The 22,148-nt window shown below is 38.8% G+C and overlaps 1 protein-coding gene and 1 long non-coding RNA gene across 6 annotated transcripts in view; one reads left to right on the top strand and one right to left on the bottom strand.

The window, feature by feature from the left end:
- CD109 (CD109 molecule) overlaps positions 1-22,148 on the top strand; it is a 173,635-nt gene that overhangs the window by 124,681 nt on the left and 26,806 nt on the right. For all 5 annotated transcript variants that reach the window (XR_008298528.1, XR_003419529.2, XM_053222566.1 and 2 more), the window contains 7 exons: positions 17-158; positions 1,063-1,180; positions 4,022-4,135; positions 5,559-5,777; positions 7,047-7,191; positions 10,552-10,728; positions 20,716-20,797. Coding sequence is in view for 3 of the 5 variants with exons in the window: in XM_053222566.1 (XP_053078541.1) it covers positions 17-158; positions 1,063-1,180; positions 4,022-4,135; positions 5,559-5,777; positions 7,047-7,191; positions 10,552-10,728; positions 20,716-20,797 (997 nt within the window). In the remaining 2 variants the exon portion in view is untranslated. The remainder of the gene's footprint in view (positions 1-16; positions 159-1,062; positions 1,181-4,021; positions 4,136-5,558; positions 5,778-7,046; positions 7,192-10,551; positions 10,729-20,715; positions 20,798-22,148) is intronic.
- On the bottom strand, positions 6,686-16,879 carry LOC128315601 (uncharacterized). The gene is made up of 3 exons (XR_008298529.1): positions 16,590-16,879; positions 14,437-14,586; positions 6,686-7,047 (listed from the first exon to the last, which is right to left on the bottom strand). It is a non-coding gene; the product is annotated as an uncharacterized LOC128315601 (long non-coding RNA).

Raw genomic sequence — 22,148 nt, 5'->3', positions numbered from 1 at the left:
CAATGTTGATTTTTAGATGACAGCGTAGAACTTGCCGAGAGGTTTGTGGAGGAAAATGAAGGATACTTGGTAGATTTCCATGACTTCTCTTCGGTTAGCGATCCACGTGTCAGAAAGCATTTTCCAGAGACTTGGATTTGGCTAGACACCAACATGGGGTAAAGATTTATCATGTTCTTTGCTTATATATATTTTGTTTAGTGTTATTTTTAAACAAGTTTTGTGTTCTTTCTAATGTTTAAGTGCAAACATATTGTGGTTAAAGCTAAATAGACCAAGAGGTTTTTTATCTTAGAACGATATTTAGTGTATTTAAATGTAGTATATAATAAAGCCACATGCAAATTGGGCAGTGAGAGTATCATTAAGGAGAAGATAGACCTTCTTCTAACGAAGGGTGTTTTGAACTTCCTTGAAGTCTCATGGTTCTTGTTTGAGAAAATTGCTGAGAGTACACTTGTTACCTTGGGGTGAAAGTACTGACGATTACTGTCTCTGCCTTGTAGCTCCTTGTAAAACATCCCCGTGAGCCACAGGGAGAAGCAGCACAGGTGGTGGAGGGACTCAGCTTAGTTGACAAACCCTGTGCTATCTGGTCTGATGACTGAGCAGATGAATCATGAAATATGCATATATTTTATAGTCAGCCATGTATGGAAACTTGAAATAAGACACAAGTCAAAGCTCAAAACACGCACACACAAATACATGACCAGGATACGGAGGGAAACTTTCATGTAAATTGACAGAAATAAATCAAGTTAAATTTGAAAATATGTATTTATTATCTGTACATTTATGAAAATCATGGTCATTCTGAAAGTGTAAACATTGTTGAAAGCTTTTAATGGAATACGAGTCAGGATGCAGTGTTATGGCCTTATTAAATGACCTGGTCCTTGAGAATTTGGGATCTGCTGTTTCATGCTCACTCAAAAAAATTTAGATAGGCAAACAATTTGGAAAACTAAAACTCTTCCAAAAATGGTTTAGGTTATGTTGACTTTTTTGGAAATGTGTCAGTTCTCGGGGTTGTGATTTTTATTTTTATCTTGACTTTAGTTCCAAGATTTACCAAGACTTTGAAGTTACCGTGCCTGATTCTATCACTTCTTGGGTGGCTACCGCATTTGTGATCTCTGAGGACTTAGGTCTTGGACTAACCAGGACTCCAGTGGAGGTAGTATATGAAAGAGCTGCTTATAAATGTTAAAGTACCCAAAGCAAAAAAAGTGTCCACTCTTCAATGGATTTTCAAAAAACAATTGCTTATGATGTTGCTCAGTGTTTAGAGGTTCCTTGGCTTTTCCTTTTTGTTTTTTATTAGTTGTTTACTTTAGAATGTGAGCTGTATTGAACTCCTAAATGTGTTCCATCCATGTTAAGATTTGGATAAAAAGTTTATTATTGACTGAATCCAACCATTTCCAAAGGCCAGAAGACAGAGGGTTTCTGTGTGTCCCTCTGATAAGGGTGAGCAGAACTTCTCAAGATGTCCCCTAGAAGACATGCCTTCACATTTCTAGTCAGATTGCAGCATATGTGACTTCCTAACCCAGTGGCTGGCGAGAGGAATATACATGTTTGGTCTTAGACCAGTAGTTCTCACCTCTGTCATACCTGAAGCCCCTTTTTATAACAGATATTTTGTTTTCCCCTTTACCATCTACAATGCAAGTCATAGAAAATGTAGTATACTTACATACTCAATTAAAAAAATCCATATGATGCCTTAAGTGAAATATTGAGAAATAAAAGGAAAGTAATCTGTAATAAAGTAATACATATTACAGTATATAAGTTGTCAGTCATAGCTGCACTAAGAGTCATACATATTTAACTGTTTACTCCAGGCATGGAATCACCCTGTGTGTAATAGCTGCAAGTTTGATGTATAGGTATTGTTTCAGCCGCTCAAACACCTTGAGTAGTACTGCCTGTGGTGATGTCGGTTTCTGAAACTGAACGACTTTTGGTAAAGTTACAAACAAAACAAAGGGCAGTCTTCTGTTGATTTATAAAATAGCTGTATTTATGAAAAATTCAGTGTGTATTGAGAAATGCAATATATTTCCAATATTTGGGTTCATATATAAGTTGGAATTAGGTTTGAAGTTCAGGTCATTACAAGAAGGTACTTTACATGAATGTCTGAAGAGATATTCAAGAATCATGAGGGACAGGGGACAGTTCTTCTGTCCTGAGCATTACAGACTTTCACCCACTATGTGTCAATGGTGCCCCTCAATCATTGTGACAATCTAAGACACTTTCACAAATGTCTAAGTAAACCTCTAGAGGAAATTACTGCTGCCAGTGACAACCATCGGCCTAAATTAATCAATGGCTGCTTTCAGAGGCAGGGTAGGGGTTCAGCTTCCCATGAAGGATTTGGCCAACAGTATCAGAATTGGGTCACCAATGAGGAAGTACATGTGCATGTATATGTTAGAACATAGTAAGCAGAACATCGTCTAGACTTTCCACGAGTCTAAAACAGGGGTTGTTTGATTTGGCCACTTAGTGGAGTCATTATAGCACAGTAGGTCAGGAGCTTGACTTTGGCATCAGACATTCTGGGATCCATTTCTGGTTCCTTCATTTACTACCAATGTGATCTTGTACTCGTTTCAGATATATCTGGATTTCAGATTTCTTTTCTGTAAAATATGTGCATAGAACCTGCCTCCTATGAGTTGTAAGAATTAAATGAAATTGTGTAAAGTACCTATAAACTGTTGGGACCACATTAAAGTAAAAAGTTTCTGCACAGTGCAGGAAGCACTCAATAAAACTAAAAGGCAACCTACTGAACGGGAGAAGATATTTACAAATGACATATCCTATAAAGGGTTAAAATACAAAATATATAAAGAACTGATAAACTCAGTACCCCAAAACCAAATTATCCAATTAAAAATGGGCAGAAGACATAAACAGCTGTTTCTCCCAAGAAGATGTTACAGATGGCCAGGAGACACATGAAAAGATACTCAACATCACTTATCATCAGGGAAATGCAAATCAAAACTACAATGAACTATCACCTCACACCTGTCAGAATGGCTAAATTCAACAATACAAGAAACAACAAGTGTTGGCAAGGATGTGGAGAAAACGGAACACTCTTGCACTGTTGGTGGGAATGCAAATTGGTGCAGCCAATTTGGCTGTGCAAAACAATATGGAGGTTCCTCAAAAAACTAAAAGTAGAACGTTATGATCCAAGAATCACACTACTGGATATTTACCCCCCCCCCCCCAAAATACAAAAATGCTAAAGCAAAGGGACATATGCACTCCCATGTTTATTGCAGCATTATTTGCAATAGCCAAACTATGGGAGCAACCCAAGTGTCCAATGATAGATGAATGGATAAAGGAGATGTGGTATATGTGTACATATGTGTATATATGTGTGTATATATATAAATATTATTCAGCCAGAAAAAAGAATGAAATCTTGGCATTTGCAACAACATGAATAGAGCTAGAGAGTATAATGTTAAGTCAAATCAGTCAGAGAAAGACAAATACCATATCATCTCACTCATATGTACAATGTAAGAAACAAAACAAATGAGTGAAGGAAAAAAAAAAAACCAGATAGACAACCAAGAAACAGACTCTTAACTATAGCACAGATGGTTACCAGAGGGGTGATGGGTGGGAGGATGGGTGGGAGGATGGGTAGGAGGATGATGGATGGAGGGGGTGGGGATTAGACAGTACACCGATTATCATGATGAAAATAAAATAAAATGATAAAAAAATAAAGTTCCTGGATCCTGGTAGGCATTTAGTAAAATGTAGTGATTGATATGTTAAATACCATAAGCCACATCAGTTTATCATCATCATTCATTTGGGGTAAGTTGCTGTTTGTTTTCTGTTGATGGGCAAGTGGCCATTTCTATGTGAAATTATAGGCTTCATAGGTTTTGTGAGATTTACTTTTAATTGCATGTAATATGAAGCATTTTGACTTCAATAAAATATGTATTCATTGTGTTTTTTCCAGCTACAAGCCTTCCAGCCATTTTTCATTTTTTTGAATCTTCCCTACTCTGTTATCAGAGGTGAAGAATTTGCTTTGGAAGTAACCATATTCAATTATTTGAAAGATGCCACTGAGGTAATGTATTAAAAGTTTTGTTAATCATTCACACTTCAGGAAAAAAATGGAGAAAACACACAGGGTTATTAATGTTTGGGCATCTGGGCATGTAAGCATTCTATACATTTCTGAGAGATTGAAAATAAACACACTTTGTCAGTAATTTCTTCTACTTATTAATGTCTAAGGATTGTATTAGTGTGTCTGTCCTTTCTTAATTTCTTGCACATGTTTTCTACTTGAGCCACGTAACTTCCTTACTGTATGTGAGGCAGGTCTGTGTCTTTCCTGACTCCCTGTGCTGTTTCCCAGCCTTCCCCACATCTAGAGACATTGCCCCTTTACACTGCCATTCTGTGCTCCTTGACTTATTCCTCTCAAGACCTGGCATAAAACTAGGATATCTTTCCTCACCCATTCTGTTCTAGGTTGTTTCCATGTTTTTATAATGTATTTTGTTTTGAATACAACATATTCAAAACAAGGCTTTGTGTTTTGAGTCATGTGCCTAATGTTTCCTTAGCTAGTCAGTTCCCTGGAAGGCAGGCTTAGGCCACCGTTTGTGTTGTGCCCATTGTAGTGCTAACCAAGTGATTAATTCTTTCCCCCCAGAGTAAGTAGGACTATGTTATTAACTTCGTTAAGTGAAAATGCCACAATCTCATTAAGCACTATGTTTGTAAATTATTTTTAAATTGTACTTTTTAACGTAGTCAACAATGGTACTTTGAAAAGAGCAGAAGATCTGGAATCAGAAGGCCTGGATTCGATGTCCCACTCTACCCCTTACCAGCAAATAACTTAATGTAAAATGGGAATGATAATTCTTGTTTCTACACAAAGTATTTTGAGAAAAAGATGAGAAAATAAATGGAAAACAATTCATGAAGTGTAAGGCCTAGATAAATGCCATCCTTGGCAAGACTGGCAACTTTGACAGACTTTACACAAGTTTACAACCAACATATGCTTTAGGACTGATGTCTGCATCATTCTTTCCTTGGGATAATTTTAGCCAAGACTCTCAAAAGATGTAATAACCCTGCATCCTGTTTGTCTTAGGTTTTTCTAATGGGACCAGTGTCCTTGGATGATGCAGTTAAATCAGGCTTGTGGCAATACTGTGACATGAAATAACCTTTCTGGGCACATCCTTCCCACTCAAAGCCTTCGGATGATGACAGAATTTAATGTTAGTGGGAGTTTAATGTTAGAAATGGAACCGAAGAGTGCCCTTTTCCCACAAATCTTGAAGTGGATGAGGAGAACATAGGAAAATGAAGTTTTCCCTGATAACCTTCTCATCCTCTTCTTGGCTGAATCTCTGTCTCCTATTTCTCCAGTCTTGAGCCTCATGGATTTAATAGCACTTGATGTGGTTAAAGCAACACTTTACTTATGAGCGTTTATTATACAAAACTTTTGATAATTTTCCTTCCAGGTTCAAGTAATCATTGAGAAAAGTGACAAATTTGATATTCTAATGGCTTTAAATGAAATAAATGCGACCGGACACCAGCAGACCATTCTGGTTCCCAGTGAGGATGGGGCAACTGTTGTTTTCCCAGTCAAGCCAACACACCTGGGGGAAATTCCAATCACAGTCACGGCCATTTCACCTGCTGCTTCTGATGCTGTCACCCAGAGGATTTTAGTAAAGGTAAATGTTTGAAGTCTTGAATAATTGAAACGGAAATATATAATTAAAAAGGAAACAGAAGATGGTTTTTCTCTTGGTTAAATTTGTTGGCAAGATCTAGTAGGTCATCTCCTCCACCCTGGTATTGTCTAATTGTTATCTCATCTGTGTGTAAAGATACATAATATGTTTTGGAAGTAATCATCCATTTCCTCTTCAAATTTATGATATGTCTATATAGCAAATCTCTTTTGCAGTCAATTAATTACATTTACAAACTGTTTTACATTAGGGTCCTATCAAATCACACCAAGTTGAGGGGCACCTGGGTGGCTCAGTAAGTTAAGCGTCTGACTTCGGCTCAGGTCATGATCTCATGATTCGTGGGTTCGAGCCCTGTGTCAGGCTCTGTTCTGACAGCTGGGAACCTGGAGTCTGCTTCAGATTCTGTGTCTCCCTCTCTGTCTCTGCCCCTCCCCTGCTTATACTCTGTCTCTCTCTCTCTCTTAAAATTAAATAAACATTAAAAAAATAAAAAAAAACATGCCAAGTTGATATGTAGATTTTGAATCTACAGTTGTATGTATTTTGAATGTATAGTTAGAAGCAATTTTGTAGATTTTTCTTTAGAGAAGGCATTATGCAGAAAAACTCAGCCTGGTGGGTAAGCACTTGTGTCCTGGGGTGAGACAGCCCTAGGTTCAAATGCCAGCTCTGTCAAGTGTGACTTTGGGCAAGGAGTTTGATCTCTCTCTCTCTCTTTTTAAATCTCTCTTTGGATAATAATAGGATTTACCTCAGAGAGTTTTTATCATTACCTTTTCATCTTCTCCTTTATCATTTCAATTGCTATTTCTTTTTTTTTAACTTTATTAAATGTTTATTTATTTTTAAGAGAGAGAAAGAAAGACAATGCAAGAGGGGGAGGGGCAGAGAGAGAGGGAGACACAGAATCTGAAGCAGGTTCCAGTCTCTGAGTTGTCAGTACAGAGCCCCACATGGGGCTTGAACTCACGAACTGTGAGATCATAACCTGAGCTGAAGTTGGATGCTTAACCGACTGAGCCATCCAGGCACCTCTCAATTGCTATTTCATGAAATGTTTTATCTACTTTAATTAGAAAGTAAGCATTTATTAACAGATTTGAAGCAGGAATCAAAAATGGTAGGTATTTACCTAATGTACACATAGTGCAGACACTGCAGGCAAGATGTTTATCTTATTTGCATAAAACTCTCTGTAGACGGATGAGTGGAGACCATGTTAATCATGTTCCTTTTTTCCAACAGGCTGAAGGAATAGAAAAATTGTATTCACAATCCATCTTGTTAGACTTGGCTGTCCACAAATTACAAACTCCCCTGAAAACTTTGAGTTTCTCATTTCCTCCCAACACAGTGAGTGGTAGTGAAAGAGTTCAGATCACTGCAATTGGTAAGAATACAATATATTGCCATGACTCCAGGTTTATGTGTATATATGTGTGTGTGTGTGTGTGTGTGTGTGTGTATAACACATTTGTTATCTATTATAGATGTATTTTCTAATTTAGTCCTAATGAGAAGAGGTTGCTAAAGTTTTTAGTTGGTACCAACTACTGATTACAGTAGAAAGACTAGCAGATAGGTGTTCTACCTAGACCAGTTCTCAATCTCAGTGTGCATCTGAATCACGTGGGGATCTTGTTTAAAATTTTTTTTTAATGTTTCTTTATTTTTGAGACAGAGAGAGACAGAGCGTGAGTGTGGGAAGGGCAGAAAGAGAGGGAGACACAGAATCTGAAGCAGGCTTCCAGTCTCTGAGCTGTCAGCACAGAGCCTGATGCAGGGCTTGAACTCACAAGCTGTGAGATATGACCTGAGCCGAAGTTGGACCCTCAACCAACTGAGCCACCCAGGTGCCCCACGTGGGGATCTTGTTTAAAGGAAGATGTTGGTTTAGTAGGCCTGGGGTGGAGCCTTGGATTATGCATTTCTAGCAAGCTCCCAGTTGATGTTGATGCTTCTGATGTGTGTGAAGATCACTCTTTGACTAGCAGCGCTCATTTATAATGTGGCTTGAGGGAGGGATTCTTTTTTTTTTTAATTAAAAAATTTTTTTTTTCCAATTTTTATTTTTGAGAGACAGAGCATGAGTGGGCAAGGGGCAGAGGGAGAGGCAGACACAGGATCTGAAGCAGGCTCCAGGCTCTGAGCTGTCAGCACAGAGCCCGACTCGGGGCTCGAATCCACAAACCATGAGATCATGACCTGAGCCGAAGTCAGACATTCAACCTACTGAGCCACCCAGGGGCCCCAAGGGAGGGAGTATTTCTAAGGGCAGAGCTTCTGGCTTCTGTGGCTTTCAACCACTGATAATATCAGAATCTTGTGTGGAGCTTTGTAAGAGCTGCACTTCTGACCTACGCAATCAGCATTTCTTGAGCTATGGTTAGGGTGTGTATATTTTGAAAAGGCTCCACAAGTGCTTCTGATGACCAAACGCTGAGCTCTCTTGCCTAGAGCAGTTCTCTGTGCAGGACACAGATAACCTTTATAACAGGAAGCAAGCCACTGACTTCACCCTGTCCTAGTCACCTTCTGGCAACCTAAGTGTGTTTTTGCATCAGCTGTTAAACAGAGCTTCCACACAAACGATTTGTTTATATAGTTGTGCTTTACAAATAACCGAAGGAAATGTTTAGATTAATGAAGATTAACGAATATAAATAGTTTGTTAGGTCTTCAAGATGTCAGGACCTAAGGCACTTTTTCAGAAGTTATTTTAAATCTCATCTGTAGGTGTAGTGTTTTCCATTATAACTCCAACAACCAAGCCCTCCATAGAGGACTTTTTGGGAGTCTTGAATATAATTCTTAAAAAAATTTTTTTTTAATGTTTATTTATTTTTGAGAGAGATAGAGAGAGACCGAGTGCAAGCAAGGGAGGGGCAGAGAGAGAGGGAGACAGAGAATCCGAAGCAGGCTCCAGGCTCTGATCTGTCAGCACAGAGCCTGATGCGGGGCCCGAACTCATGAACTGTGAGATCGTGACATGAGCCGAAGTCGGACACTCAACCAACTGAGCCACCCAGGCTTCCCTAATTCTTTTTTAAAAATTAGTATTTATTTATTTATTTTGAGAGAGCGAGAGAGAGAGAGAGAGAGAGAGAGAGAACAGGGAAGGGGCAGAGAGAGAGAGAGAATCTGAAGCAGGCTCTGTCTGTGCTGACAGCATGGAGCCCCAAATGGGGCTCGTTCACCTTGGGTATAATTCTTAAGAAGAATTAAATAACCTCTCTACTTAGAGGAATAAATTCTCCCACAGTGTTGTGATGCTGGGAGGTGCAGCACGCACACAGGGGATGCAATACACATGCACACATATACACACATACACACAAAGGGAAGAAGACTTGAATTTCAAATGTATACCACCACTTCTTACATTGAATGAATCTATCTTTGGTTACTGAAATACTGTTGAGGTTTGATTTTTAACCGTGGCGCAAAGAATGGCTTTTCAAGTTGTATTTTTATATGATACATTTTTTAAAATTTCTTTTTAATGTTTATTCATTTTTGAGAGAGACAGAGAGGCAGAGTGTGATCAGGGGAGGGACAGAGAGAGAGAGGGAGACACAGAATCTGAAGCAGGCTCCAGGCTCTGAGCTTTCAGCACAGAACCTGACATGGGGCTCAAACTCACAAACTGTGAGATCCTGACCTGAGCTGAAGTTAATCAACTGAGTCACCCAGGTGGTCCTATATGATATTTATTAAAAAAAATCTATTTAGTAGCCCAGAATATTAGTGTGAATATTAGTTTGCTTCTTTGAATATGGAGAATCTAAGTTTATGTTCATTTTAAATATTAGAAACCATAAAAGCATAAGTGGTAATAATATAACCTCTATTTTTCTGTTAACATCTGTTAACGTGTTAACGGGTGTTAACATCTAAACTTTAAGACATCATATGCTAGCATGGCTGCAGCTTATTCATTTAAAAGAGGGCTTTATTTTTTAGATTCATTTTTAAAAATTTTATTTTAGGATTAGATGCTCACTAAGTATTTGGACTTGGAATGGTGTAAATTTCTAAAATATAATAATAGACAGAAGAATGTTCTTCTCCATACAGCTCAACCACAGCGGGGTCAGAATTAGAACTCAGCCTCTGTATTTCTGAATTTTTACTTGTTTCCCCAGTCATGGTATTAGAATTTGGATAGAGGTGTCTCTTAAACATGCATTTTGTTTAATTTTAGATTACTAACTTTGAAGACTATTCCTAATCCTTTTTGACTGTGATATTCATTGAAAGACTTTGACTGGTTAATTCTACTTTGTTGTTGCTAAATAGAACACAGTGAAAACTACTCTAAGCCTTGCCCTTAAAAAATCTTATAGTGTCTTAGTAAGAAATCAGAATGAGGTTCTAGCTATGTGAAGAATACTACTAATAAAACATTCCTTTCCTATATAAAAATGATGGTTTCCTGATGATCAATCCCTGACATATTTTTGTCCAAGAATTATTTTTTAAACTTATTTTTTGCCTAGTGTATGCCACATCTTTAACTGAGCTAAGAGTCTAATGTGTCACATAATTTACAAGTTCATTGCCACTGTGTTATCAGTTATTTGGCCAGTCTTCCTAAAAGTTTGATGTAATGTTTGTACTCTGTTCCAAGCAGTGGAATAACTATTGCGTCAGTGTCCGATGCCTTCTGTACTTAATGGGAGTCTCATTGCCACCAGGAGGTACAGTTATTGAGTATTTGCTGAATGTATTGAATATCTTGTGCTTTCAGGGGATATCCTTGGTTCTTCCATCAATGGCTTGGCCTCATTGATTCGGATGCCTTATGGCTGTGGTGAACAGAATATGATAAATTTTGCTCCAAATATTTATGTTTTGGATTACCTAACTAAAAAGAAACAACTGACAGAAAACTTAAAAGAAAAAGCCCTTTCATTTATGAGGCAAGGTAAGCATTTTAGAAATATGCTTTTATTTGTAAAACCTTTTTTTTTTTTTTTAGGCAGAGTTCACCCTATGCCATATTTCAGAATAAAGTGATTTGTCCTTGCTCTGTGGTTGTAGGACTAGATGGTGCTGAAATGTGCTAAAAGAATGAGCAATGGGAAGATGTAATTGTCACAAATTGCTGCTAACATGTTTAAGGAGTTAGTGTCTAGGGGGGTTTGTATTTTTTTTTTTTTAATGTTTATTTTTGAGACACACACACACACACACACACACACACACACACACAGTGTGAGTGGGGGAGGGGCAGTGAAAAGGAGACACAGAACCTGAAGCAGGCTTCAGGCTCTGAGCTGTCAGCACGGAGCCAGATGCAAGGCTCGAACTCATGAGCTGTGAGATCATGACCTGAGCTGAAGTAATGGCACTTAACCACCTGAGCCACTCAGGCGCCCCTAGAGGGGCTTGTATTTTAATAAGGGGCTTAAAATTTAAAGCTACTAAACATCTAGAGGACTGATTGTTCATTTATTCATCCCACATTTATGGAGCATCTGTTAGTGCCAGTGTCAGTTCCACTGCTAAGGAAACAGAGGAGGTCAGGGCCTTTCTTCTCAAGAAATTCTCTGTTCAGTGAAGACAGTCTATACATAAACACATGTGGTGTCATGGGGCGGGCACCTTCTCAGTGCGTTTAAAGTGTCAAGTAGGTGGGAGTTAGGAGGGAACAGTTTGCATGGGGAGGCCCTGCTGGCCCCTCAGAAAATGCCACACTGGGGATTACTCTCCCCTGACTCCTTGAGAGGTGTCTGTTCCCAGACACCAGATGCTTTGTGCCTGCAACTTGCAAATAACAACAGTTATCATTAGCTGAGTGCTTATATGTGCCAGGCAGTGTTCTAAGCCCTTTGCACCTAATACCTCATTTAATGCTCACAGTGTTAGTATTGTCCCCCTATTTTTACAGATGAGGAAACTGAGACACAGGAAAGGTAACTTTCCCAGGGTCACGTAGCAAGTGAGTGGCGGAGATGGGATTTGAACTCCTTGCCTGGCCTGAGAGTCCATGCTCTTACAGTCCATACTTAGAGAACAACAAAAACATTTTTTTTTAATTTTTTTTTCAACGTTTTTATTTATTTTTGGGACAGAGAGAGACAGAGCATGAACGGGCGAGGGGCAGAGAGAGAGGGAGACACAGAATCGGAAACAGGCTCCAGGCTCTGAGCCATCAGCCCAGAGCCCGACGCGGGGCTCGAACTCACGGACCGCGAGATCGTGACCTGGCTGAAGTCGGACGCTTAACCGACTGCGCCACCCAGGCGCCCCCTGCAAAAACATTTTTAACAAGAATAATGTAAATTTGATTTCCTCAAATACTCCAGAAGCCAACCACCCAAAGTTTCAGTCTCGCTTTTGCTTTTCCATGTTAGGGAACTTCTAGCCAAATCTCTGTGTGGCTGAGTTTATCTCTCGTTACAATTTGGGATACCTGCTGCCATCAAACTCGTGAGGATTAGAGTGGTTTATGCAAAATGCTAAAAAAAATCCTTGTTCAGTATAATCAAAAAATCGAGTCCACACTTTTAAACTCCCAAGTGTTTTGTTATTGTTTTTTTTTTTTTTTTTAGAATGAATGGGTTAAATGCAAATAGAGGCCAGCTGTTAGGTTTTGTTAACTTCTCCACAGTTAAGAATTAGAAAGCTTAAAGACACTATTTTGATGTGAGCTTTTCTTCCAGGTTCCCTCATTATGTAGGGACGTGTTTATCCTGAACAAAATTTTATGTAATAATGGTAATAACTAACCCTGTTTAAATGTTTTACAAGTGTTTTCGTTTACTTCTTCCCAAAAACACTAGGAGGTGGGTGTACTGTCACTTCTACCATTTTACAGATGAGGAAACTGAGGCACAGGATGGTTATATAACTTACCCCTGTTTACTCCCAGGTGATCTTGTTCTGGAATTCATGCTCTTCCTCAGACCTATAGGGGATAACTTTACTTTGCAATGTTCTTAGATTGTTAAAAGCAGTAAGCTTAGGATGGAAAAGGTCCAGGAATTGGCCAAGATGCTTGAGTATGGCCAATGTGCAAGAGGTCTCAATGGGGCTTCTGATAAAATAGTAAGAGAGGAATGTGGGCTCCTATAGGGAAGAAGACAGCAAAGGTTAGAATCTGAAGTGTCAGGTTAGACCAGAGTGAGCTGTAAGATGTGGGAGCAAAGAGGAAAAGCTGGCCAGTGTCCAAAGCTCTCCCTGGGGTAGGCTGGCACAGACAAGGGCTAAGAGAGAGGAAGGGGTTTGTGAGTCAGGAGCCATAGGCTGCGTGAGAGGATAAACTGAGGAGGGCCAGGGACTGGAATCAGAGCGGGGTGTGACGTGGGTGCTGCTGTGGGGGAAAGAGATAGTGGTATATTTTCCCTCAGATTAGAGACAGGCCCTGCAGGCCTCAAATGTGGTTAGGTCTTCCAGGAAGTCCTCAAAGATCTAGCAATTGGTTCTTTCCAGACAGAGCTGCCCATTTAAAATTATCCTCCTTCAGGGGCGCCTTGGTGGCTCAGTTGGTTTAGCGTCTGACTCTTGATTTCAGCTCAGGTCATGATCTCATGGTTCATGAGTTCGAGCTCCGTGTCAGGCTTTGTGCTGGCAGTGCAGAGCCTGCTTGGGGTTCTCTGTCTCCTTCTCCCTCTGCCCCTCCCCTACTTGTTCTCTCTCACGCTGTCTCAAAAATAAATAAATAAACTTTAAATTATCCTCCTTCATACATGTATTTGTAGATCGTTCGTATTTAAACACAAGAGCTTATATTTTCAAGTCCTATCATAATTAGGGTTAGGAAGTGGCACCAAGTGCTCCCTGTGGTAGTCAGTGCCATGCTAAAAACAAATGAGATTTTACACATTGCCATAATGGTTATATTAAAGGAGATGAAGAATATTTGGGATTGTCATAATTTAACTCTGTACTGTTTGAAAACAAGATTCTGATGTATTCAAAATGTGGTGTGACTGACTTCAAGTAGAAAGCACATAGGAACTAGACTGTTGCTTTATAATTTGGTACATATTCTTTGGGATAATTTAATGAAATAAAGCAAAATATTTTAGAAAATGCCACATAATTCCATATTTTATATGCTTTATGGATTGTAATGTTAGGCTGGTTTCCCCCAGCCTCATTTTCCCACCCATAAGACAGGGCTAATAAAATACCCACTTCATGGGGCTGTTTTGAAGGTTAAATAAAACATTTTCATACTTTAACACAGTAAACACCCAATAACTCTTAGGCATAGTATAGTTAGTTGCATCTGACCAGGGAGTTAGGTTCCACAGTCAGCAAGTAAGTCTTGTCCATCTGCCTCAAAAGCAAATATGAAATTCTTCTACTGTCTCCATCCCGTGGTGAATCCTTCCATTCAAATACTGTCACTGCTCACCTGGACAACTCCAGTGGCTTCCCTTTGGAAAGCCTCTCTGCTATGCCCATTCCCCTTCAATACAGGCTCCCCATATAATAAAAGGGATGTTTTGAAAATGTTAAAATCATGTCACTTCCTTGCTTAAAATTCTTTAATGGGTTCTCCAGTGGGTGAACTGGCCTTGCCTCCCTCTCTCACCTTGCCTGAGGCTGCCCTCCCTTGGCTCACTCTTGGCTACATTTGGAACACTCACTCGCAGCCCCATGGTGCTTCAGGGTCTCTCACCTTGCTCTTTTTTCTCCTGGGATCCTCTTCCCTGGTCTTTCCATGGCTTGGCTCCTTCTCATCATTTAGGTGGCATTTCCCTCAGAATGGCCTTTCCTTTCCATTTAGAAACTCTCATTTATATGACTCCATTTCATTTTCTTCACCACACTTCCAAAAAAATTTTTTTTTAATGTTTATTTATTTTTGAGAGAGCAAGAGAGAGACAGAGCACGAGCAGGGGAGGGTCAGAGACAGAGGGAGACACAGAATCCGAAGCAGACTCCAGGCTCTGAGCAGTCAGCCTGATGCGGGGCTTGAACCCACAGATCGTGAGATCACGACCTGAGCTGAAGTTGGACGCTTCACCAACTGAGCTGCCCAGGTGCCCCTTCTTCACCACATTTAACATTATTTAAAATTATCTTGTTTGCCTGTTATCTGTGTGTGTTCTTCGCTAGAAGGTAAGCTCCCTGACAGTGGGCACCGTGTTTAATCTTCTCACCATTGTGTCACTATATAGGCAACTCCATAAATACAGACTGGATGAATGAATTACTGTCAATATTAATTTCTTTGAGCTTTATGTTCATCATCCTAAAGTGGAGATTGGGCCCAGAACATCTCTCAAGTACTTCCATAATTCAGTGATTGTTTATAAACACTAAAGGTTCTACCTGGCCTTGGCAGGTTCTTCTTAGCTAGGAAATGGGACCCGTGGCTTCAGCTCACCTTTTGAGCTGGCAAAGTGGCTGATGGAAGTCAACACAGTGGAGTTCCCCCAAACACATTATTTCACATGCTGAACTGAATTGTATTTCAAAGTAGTGGACAAAAGCTTCTTGGTATAATGATTTTCATTATGAAATCAGTGTCTCATTTCAGAGACTGTTTTTTCTTTTGCCATCACATTTGCCAAAGTCCTTTAAATATACCGTAGTTGTTTTTATTTTTCAAGAAATTAAAGTGGCTTTGGCATGAGTCATGATTATATTATTTAAATGTCATTTATGAACAGAGCATTGTTTTACTTAAATCATGCTTGGCCCAGGAGCCTTGTAACCTAACCCATTGTTTTTTTGTTCAAAACAACAGCTACATCATTGAATGAAGTCTCTTTTGCTGTCAGAAAGAAAAAATAGAACCATAAAACAAAAACTGTTTTTGATAAGGATTAGAGATCCTGTGAATTAGAGATTTAAACCACTTGTTTTCCTCAGATATTTAAATCATAGTGCCTGTGGCTCTATTTTTCAAGTGTAGACTCAGACCAAGCCTAGTTGAAAACACATCGTATTTTTTCCATTGACATAAAAACGGGAAAAATAGGTTTGAGAATTCTGATGCTGCTTCTGGTCATCACAAGAGCGGCTAGAGGCGATAGTGAAGACACTGAATAACTAACAATCCAGGAAGTAAGTTCGCACTTTCCATGTGCGGTATCATACAGAGTAAGGGTGTTGAGGATGATTACTTTTCTTTTAGTACAGAAAATGTTTTTTATCAGCTTTTTACCAGAGGAGGTGAGTGATAGAGTTACAAGGAGCTGATTTTACTTCTTTTGTTTAAATGTAATTTTGACACTTGAGGTAAACCAAGTCACATTATGTTTAGAGTCTTTTTCTATTTGTTTCTATGAACAGTGTTTTCATCTTTCTTATGATAAATTAAAAATATTTTACATTCATGGCCATTCCAAAGAAAATTCATGACCCAGTAAGTATGTATCTTGTCTGGCCCTTTATAAATAATAGTTCCTGGGTCATTATCCTATCAACTCTTGACTTCTTCTGTATTTTAGTTTTGAGAAGTATCTCCTAATTCCTACTGAACTATTGCTTTCTAACTCAAGAGCTATTCATGAAACTAGGAACTTAGGGCAATACTTCTATTTCCTCATAAACTTTTAGAGAAGACCATAGTTTTGCCTTTTTTTTTTTTTAATTTTTTTTTTAACGTTTATTTATTTTTGAGACAGAGAGAGACAGAGCATGAATGGGGGAGGGTCAGAGACAGAGGGAGACACAGAATCTGAAACAGGCTCCAGGCTCTGAGCTGTCAGCACAGAGCCTGACGCGGGGCTCGAACTCACAGACCGCGAGATCATGACCTGAGCCAAAGTCGGCCGCTTAACCGACTGAGCCACCCAGGCGCCCCAGTTTTGCCTTTTTTACCTATCACGAAAAGTCTCTAACTGAGTTGACTGCCCTTGAATGTTGAATCGTTGTGTTATGGTAAATATTCCAGCCAAGTCAACAGGGTCCTTCAGGATAAGCAGCTGAGGGTTCTCTGATGGTGCATGGCTGGTTTAAGGTGAGGAAGGAAACCTCAAAGGATATTCCTATGAGGAGAGTCATAGAAGTTCCTCTCTCTAGGTTCTGATTCTCTTCTTTGTTCTGCCATAGGAGCAGAGCTGGAGGTTTGGAGTCTAGGGTCATCTAAGCCAGCTCAAGAAATATACTCCACAGCTAGAGATTGTCTGTGAGTCCTCCCCCTCCTCTGCGCTGGCTGCCCCTAGGAGAGGAATGGTGTTAGTTGTTGATATTAATGGGGACTGTTGGAGGTCAGCCACCTGAGGGGTAATTTCCATAAGCACTGATCTCATCTGCATGATCTCATCTCTCTGACTGGTTTTACAATAACTCATACTTGGAACTGCAGTTGTTGACGTGATTTGGGGGCTTGGAGGCACATGGTCCTGTTTTTAGAAATTGGTCCTTCTCCCCACAGAGGCACCTCCTTTAGTGATGATGGGTCCTGAACATTTTCTTTTCTTCTTTCTCCTCTCCTTTCCATCCCTCCCTCCTCTCATCTCCTGCCTTCTCCTTTCCTCCCCTCCTCTGTCACATCGAGTTCACAGTGAAACTCTGCTATCTGGTGGATTTAGTCTTGAATTGGAAATTGAGGGAGAATGTCTTGGACTCTTTTGCTAATTTCCTTTGTAAACACTAGAAAGTTATTCTGCTTCTCTGTGAACTCTGCCTCTGAAAAAGAAAGAGATTATATGATATGTTATTTTCAACGTTTATGAAGACTAAAACATGTTGAAGTGAGCTAAAGTAGTGTTAATAATGCCTATCATTTTTTTTCTATTCTTACTTGTTTTCTTTTTTGAATATGTAGAACATTAATATGTTTCTAAAAGTCAAACTTATTCTAAAAGGTATATGTGAAGGGGTATCTCTCCCTCTTGTATCCCTTCTCCCAACTCCTTGTGGGTAACTTCATTTCTAGTTTCTTTTTCTCTGCAGAAATGAACACATATATATTTTTTCTTATTTCCCCTTTTTCTTACACAAAAGGTAGTATATGATACATGCTATTTTAGACTTTGTCTTTTTCACTTAATAGTGCATCCAGGAAATCACTCTTATAAGTTCAGAGACTTACTCCTCATCTTTTTTTCACAATTGCATAGACTCCACTGAATGTGTTCTACAGTTTATTCAATCAGTCTCCAACTCAGGGGCATGTAGGTAGTTCCAGTGGTTTTTTTTTTTTTTTAAGTTTATTTATTTATTTTGATGGAGGGAGGGAAGGAGGGAGGGAAGGAGAGAGAGAAAGAGAGAGAGAGGGAAGTGGGTGGATAGAATGTATGGGGGGGGGGGCAGAGAGAGAGAGGAGAGAGAGAAAGAATCCCAAACAGGCTTCAGGCTTCTGGCACAGAGCCCAATGGGGCGCTCAAATTCACGGACTGTGAGATCATGACCTGAGCTGAAATCAAGAGTAAGATGCCTAACCAACTGAGCCACCCAGGTGCACCTACTTCCAGTATTTTTGTAATTACAAATAATGCTGCAATGAATAATTTTCTGCACATATTTTTGCATTGTTGGAGGTGTATCTTCAGGGTAGAATCTTAGAAGTGGCATTATTGGGTCAAAAGGTATAGATACTCCCTTACACAGCAGTTGTGCATTCTGAGTTCCCTCTAGCAATGAAAGAGGTACTGGTCTCCTTACAGCCTTCCCCAAGGGAATGAGTGGTCAAACTTTTGAATCTTTGCTAATAGGATGGGTGAAAAATGGTATCTCAATGTAGTTTTAATTTGCATTTCACTTACGAAGTTGAACATTTTCTCATATATTGAGGTCCATCTCTCTCTTTTTTGTGTGTGTGTGAAATTGTTTTTTTCTTTTGTCCCATTTTTTTCTGTAGGATTTTTACTTTTTTTCTCTAAACTTAATATATACTTTATGTAAATATATGTGTAGATATGTAGTAATCATATATAAAGATATATATAAAATATATATGTTAATATTAGGGACATTAGCCATTTATCTGTGTTACATGTTGCAAATATTTTCTTCTAATTCATCATCTTTTAACTTTGCTAATGGTGTGTTTTGCCATGGAAAAGTTTAGAACAATTTTGTGGTTAAATTTGTTAAATATTTTCTTAAAAATTGGATGGTTAGAAAGCCTTATCCTATGCTCATAGTATGGAGTGATACCTATTGTTCATTGAGGGCTTGCCATGTAAAACGTACTGTTCTGAGGACTTCTCATACATTAATCACTGAAAGAGTTCTGTGAGCTAGCAGGAAACAGCAGCTTTGGACACATAAACCTTGGCTATGTCCGGTCATAGAAGTTGGCTAATTTCTGGCTTCAATACCTCCCAGCTGTATGACCTTGCACTTGGCATGTTCTGAGTTCCAGTGTCATTATCCCTCAAGATGCTACCTCTAGATAGCATCTCCATCATAGGGTTGTCGTGAGAATTAACCTAAGTTAATATCTGAAAGGGCTTTGAACAGTTTCTGACACATAGTGTTGGATAAAGGTTGGATATTTAATTATCGTACTGTAGTATTTCAGTTTTAAATATCAAGATTATAACCCCATTGTTTAAATTAAGCAAAATTCTGACATCACCTAAATGTTGTTTATATTTCTTTTACTAGAGGTGTTAAAGATCACCATGAAACAGTGTCTTGTTTTTTACACTCTTTATCTTATTGTAGCTTAAGTCAGATACTCAGATCTGGGTGTCTTGGGAAAGGCAAGAAGGGAGGACAGTTTGGGACATGGCAAGAGCAGATTATAATTTTAAACCATTAATGCTCATGTTTTGTTAGTTAAATATGAATAATTCTAGTTATTGATTCTTCTAAAATGTGTTATTCATAAAGTAAACTTTTTTTGTTACTGGAGTTTACGAGGGATTGAATTCAACATTTTATAAATGTTTCTGGTTGCCAGGCTCTATGTGACCATGCTGCAAAGTTCATCCTGTGTGACATCACCTGCCTGTAGTGGAATCTTGGATAAATTACTGCTATTTTAATTTCATTTTTAGCAACTTACTTTGTTGTGGGTTGTTTGGTGAATCTTTTAGTGTTTGGCCTATGATTTCTCGGTCACTGGTCTTTGAGACCTGCATGCATTGCTTTGCAAATATGAAACATCTGCCTTATTTGCACTATTTGTTTGCGAATATGAATCATCTGCTTTTATTAAAGCAGCTGCATGAGCCTTAACCCCCTCCTCGATTTACTTGTATAGTGAGACTTCATTACCACTGCTGGGTTCTTTTTTGTTTTTTGTTTTTTTAATTTTTTAAAACGTTTATTTATTTTTGAGAGAGAGAGAGAGAGAGAGAGAAACCAAAGCTCTGAGTTGTCTGCACAAAGCCCTATGTGGGGCTCAAACTCATGAACCATGAGATCCTGACCTGAGGTGAAAGACACTTAATCGACTGAACAACCCAGGCACCCCATGTTTTTTTCTTTCTTTTTTTTTTTTATAATGAGAATTTGGATTGAGGTGGTTGGTACACCAGTTGGTCCTTTGGTTTACCTCAGTTGGCCATGGCCAAAAAATTTTAAAGCAATTCTCTTAGATTATTTAGCAATTTTCCCCTGCTATTGTTGGCCTAAAAATTGAAAGTATTTTTACCTTTCATTTTAGCCTTAAACTTTAATTATGATACTTTAGGTACAAACAGTTTTATATGATTAAGCATGGAAACTATTGTAGTCAACACTACAGAGTTAAATAAAACTTGGCCTTTAATTTTGCTTGCTTTAAAATGGCTAGAATTGTTGTCTCTGTTACAGTATTCTTCTGAATTTAATTTGGGGTTATCACAGTTCTTATTTTACACATTCTACTTAAAAAGTGTTGATATTTTAAATCTCTCACAGCACTTAATGTAGAAAGTATTCAATATTAGTTCTTAATTTGATATCTTCTTTCCCATTCTCTGTTCATGTTTCCTCAGTATAGAGGCATGATTAGAAACTCATTCATTTCATGTTGTGATACATTGATTATCTATTTTTGTGTCTTCAGGTTATCAGAGAGAACTTCTCTACCAGAGGGAAGATGGCTCTTTCAGTGCTTTTGGGAATGATGACCCTTCTGGTAGTACTTGGTAAGTGTTTTACTAACAGAACAAATCTGCCATGAATGGGCTCTCATTAGCCAATTAATTGCCAGTTAATAGCCAATGGGCTCTCAAAATGGCCATGAAATTGACAGATGTGTCCCTGTGTATATAGGCTTGTAGGTTTCTTTTCCTATTGCCTGGCTTTAAAGTAGATTTTCCTTTTACAATATGGTTTTAAAGCAATAATAAGTAAAGTGTTTTTATTTAGAAAAGATAAGTCATACATCCTTTTTTTTGTGGTGAGAAAAACAATAAAAATACTTACAATGATCGTGTCATTGACAAGAAAAACGGGTTAGAAATACTGAGTGATTGTGACATAGTTCTTTTCTTCATTTTTTGAAAGTTTTTTATTAGAGAGAGAGCATTCAAGCAGAGGGAGGGCAGAGGGAGGAGAGAGGCTCCTATACTCCCTCACTCAATGTGGAGCCTGACACAGGGCTTGATCCCACCATCCTGTGATCATGACCTGAACCATAATCAAGAGTTGGATGCTCAGCTGACTGAGCTACCCAGGTGCCCCAACATAGTTCTTTTCTTAATCAGACATGATGAATACAAATTTTGTGTTAACACAGTCAACGTTGTTTCTTTAAGGTTATTATTATTATTATTATTTTTTTTTGTGGAAAACAGTGATAGAATTAAGTAATAAACATCCACATTTCCTCCAGAATGGAATCTATGTGTGGCTGATTTTGGATGATTACTTTCTCTCCTTGAATTATTGTTAATTCTACATTTCACTCAGAAGAAGATTGACTAACTGTAGCCGTCAGGTTAGACCAGGCACACTGTGGTAACAACCACCCCTAAAATCCCTTAACACGGGTTTTTCTTGCTCAGGCTGCATTTCTTCTTTGGGTCGGCAGGGGGCTCTGTAATCTACTCAACAGCCACCATCTCACCAGGAGGCTCCAGGCTTGCAGCAGCCTGGAAAGAGAAGGCTGGAGTATCCACCACTGGTAATCAGGTGCTTCAACCTGGGTGCAACATTTCTTCTCAGTTTATCATTATCAGAGCTGGTCACATGGCCATGCTTAACTTCAAAAGGGCAAAGAAGTGTATTTCTCTGCATACTCAAAGTAAAATAGAGGACCAGATATTACTGAATATTGGTGATATTTATCACACTAAACATTTCATAGGATGAACCATATCTGCTTCAGATATTCTTTTGGCATGCATCAGGATATAGATCCATAAATAGAAAGGTTTCAGTGTTTTATTGCTTGATGATCTTTTCATCTAAATATTTAGGTGAAATATTGTTCTGTAGCAAGCATTGGCAAACTTTTGCTATAAAGGCTCAGATAGTAAATATGTTAGGCATTGC

This window comes from Acinonyx jubatus, chromosome B2 (genome assembly GCF_027475565.1).
Source record: "Acinonyx jubatus isolate Ajub_Pintada_27869175 chromosome B2, VMU_Ajub_asm_v1.0, whole genome shotgun sequence".
Classification (NCBI taxonomy): Eukaryota; Metazoa; Chordata; class Mammalia; order Carnivora; family Felidae; genus Acinonyx; species Acinonyx jubatus.
Note: the sequence above shows the minus strand (reverse complement) of the source record. Positions and strands in the feature narration are given on the sequence as shown.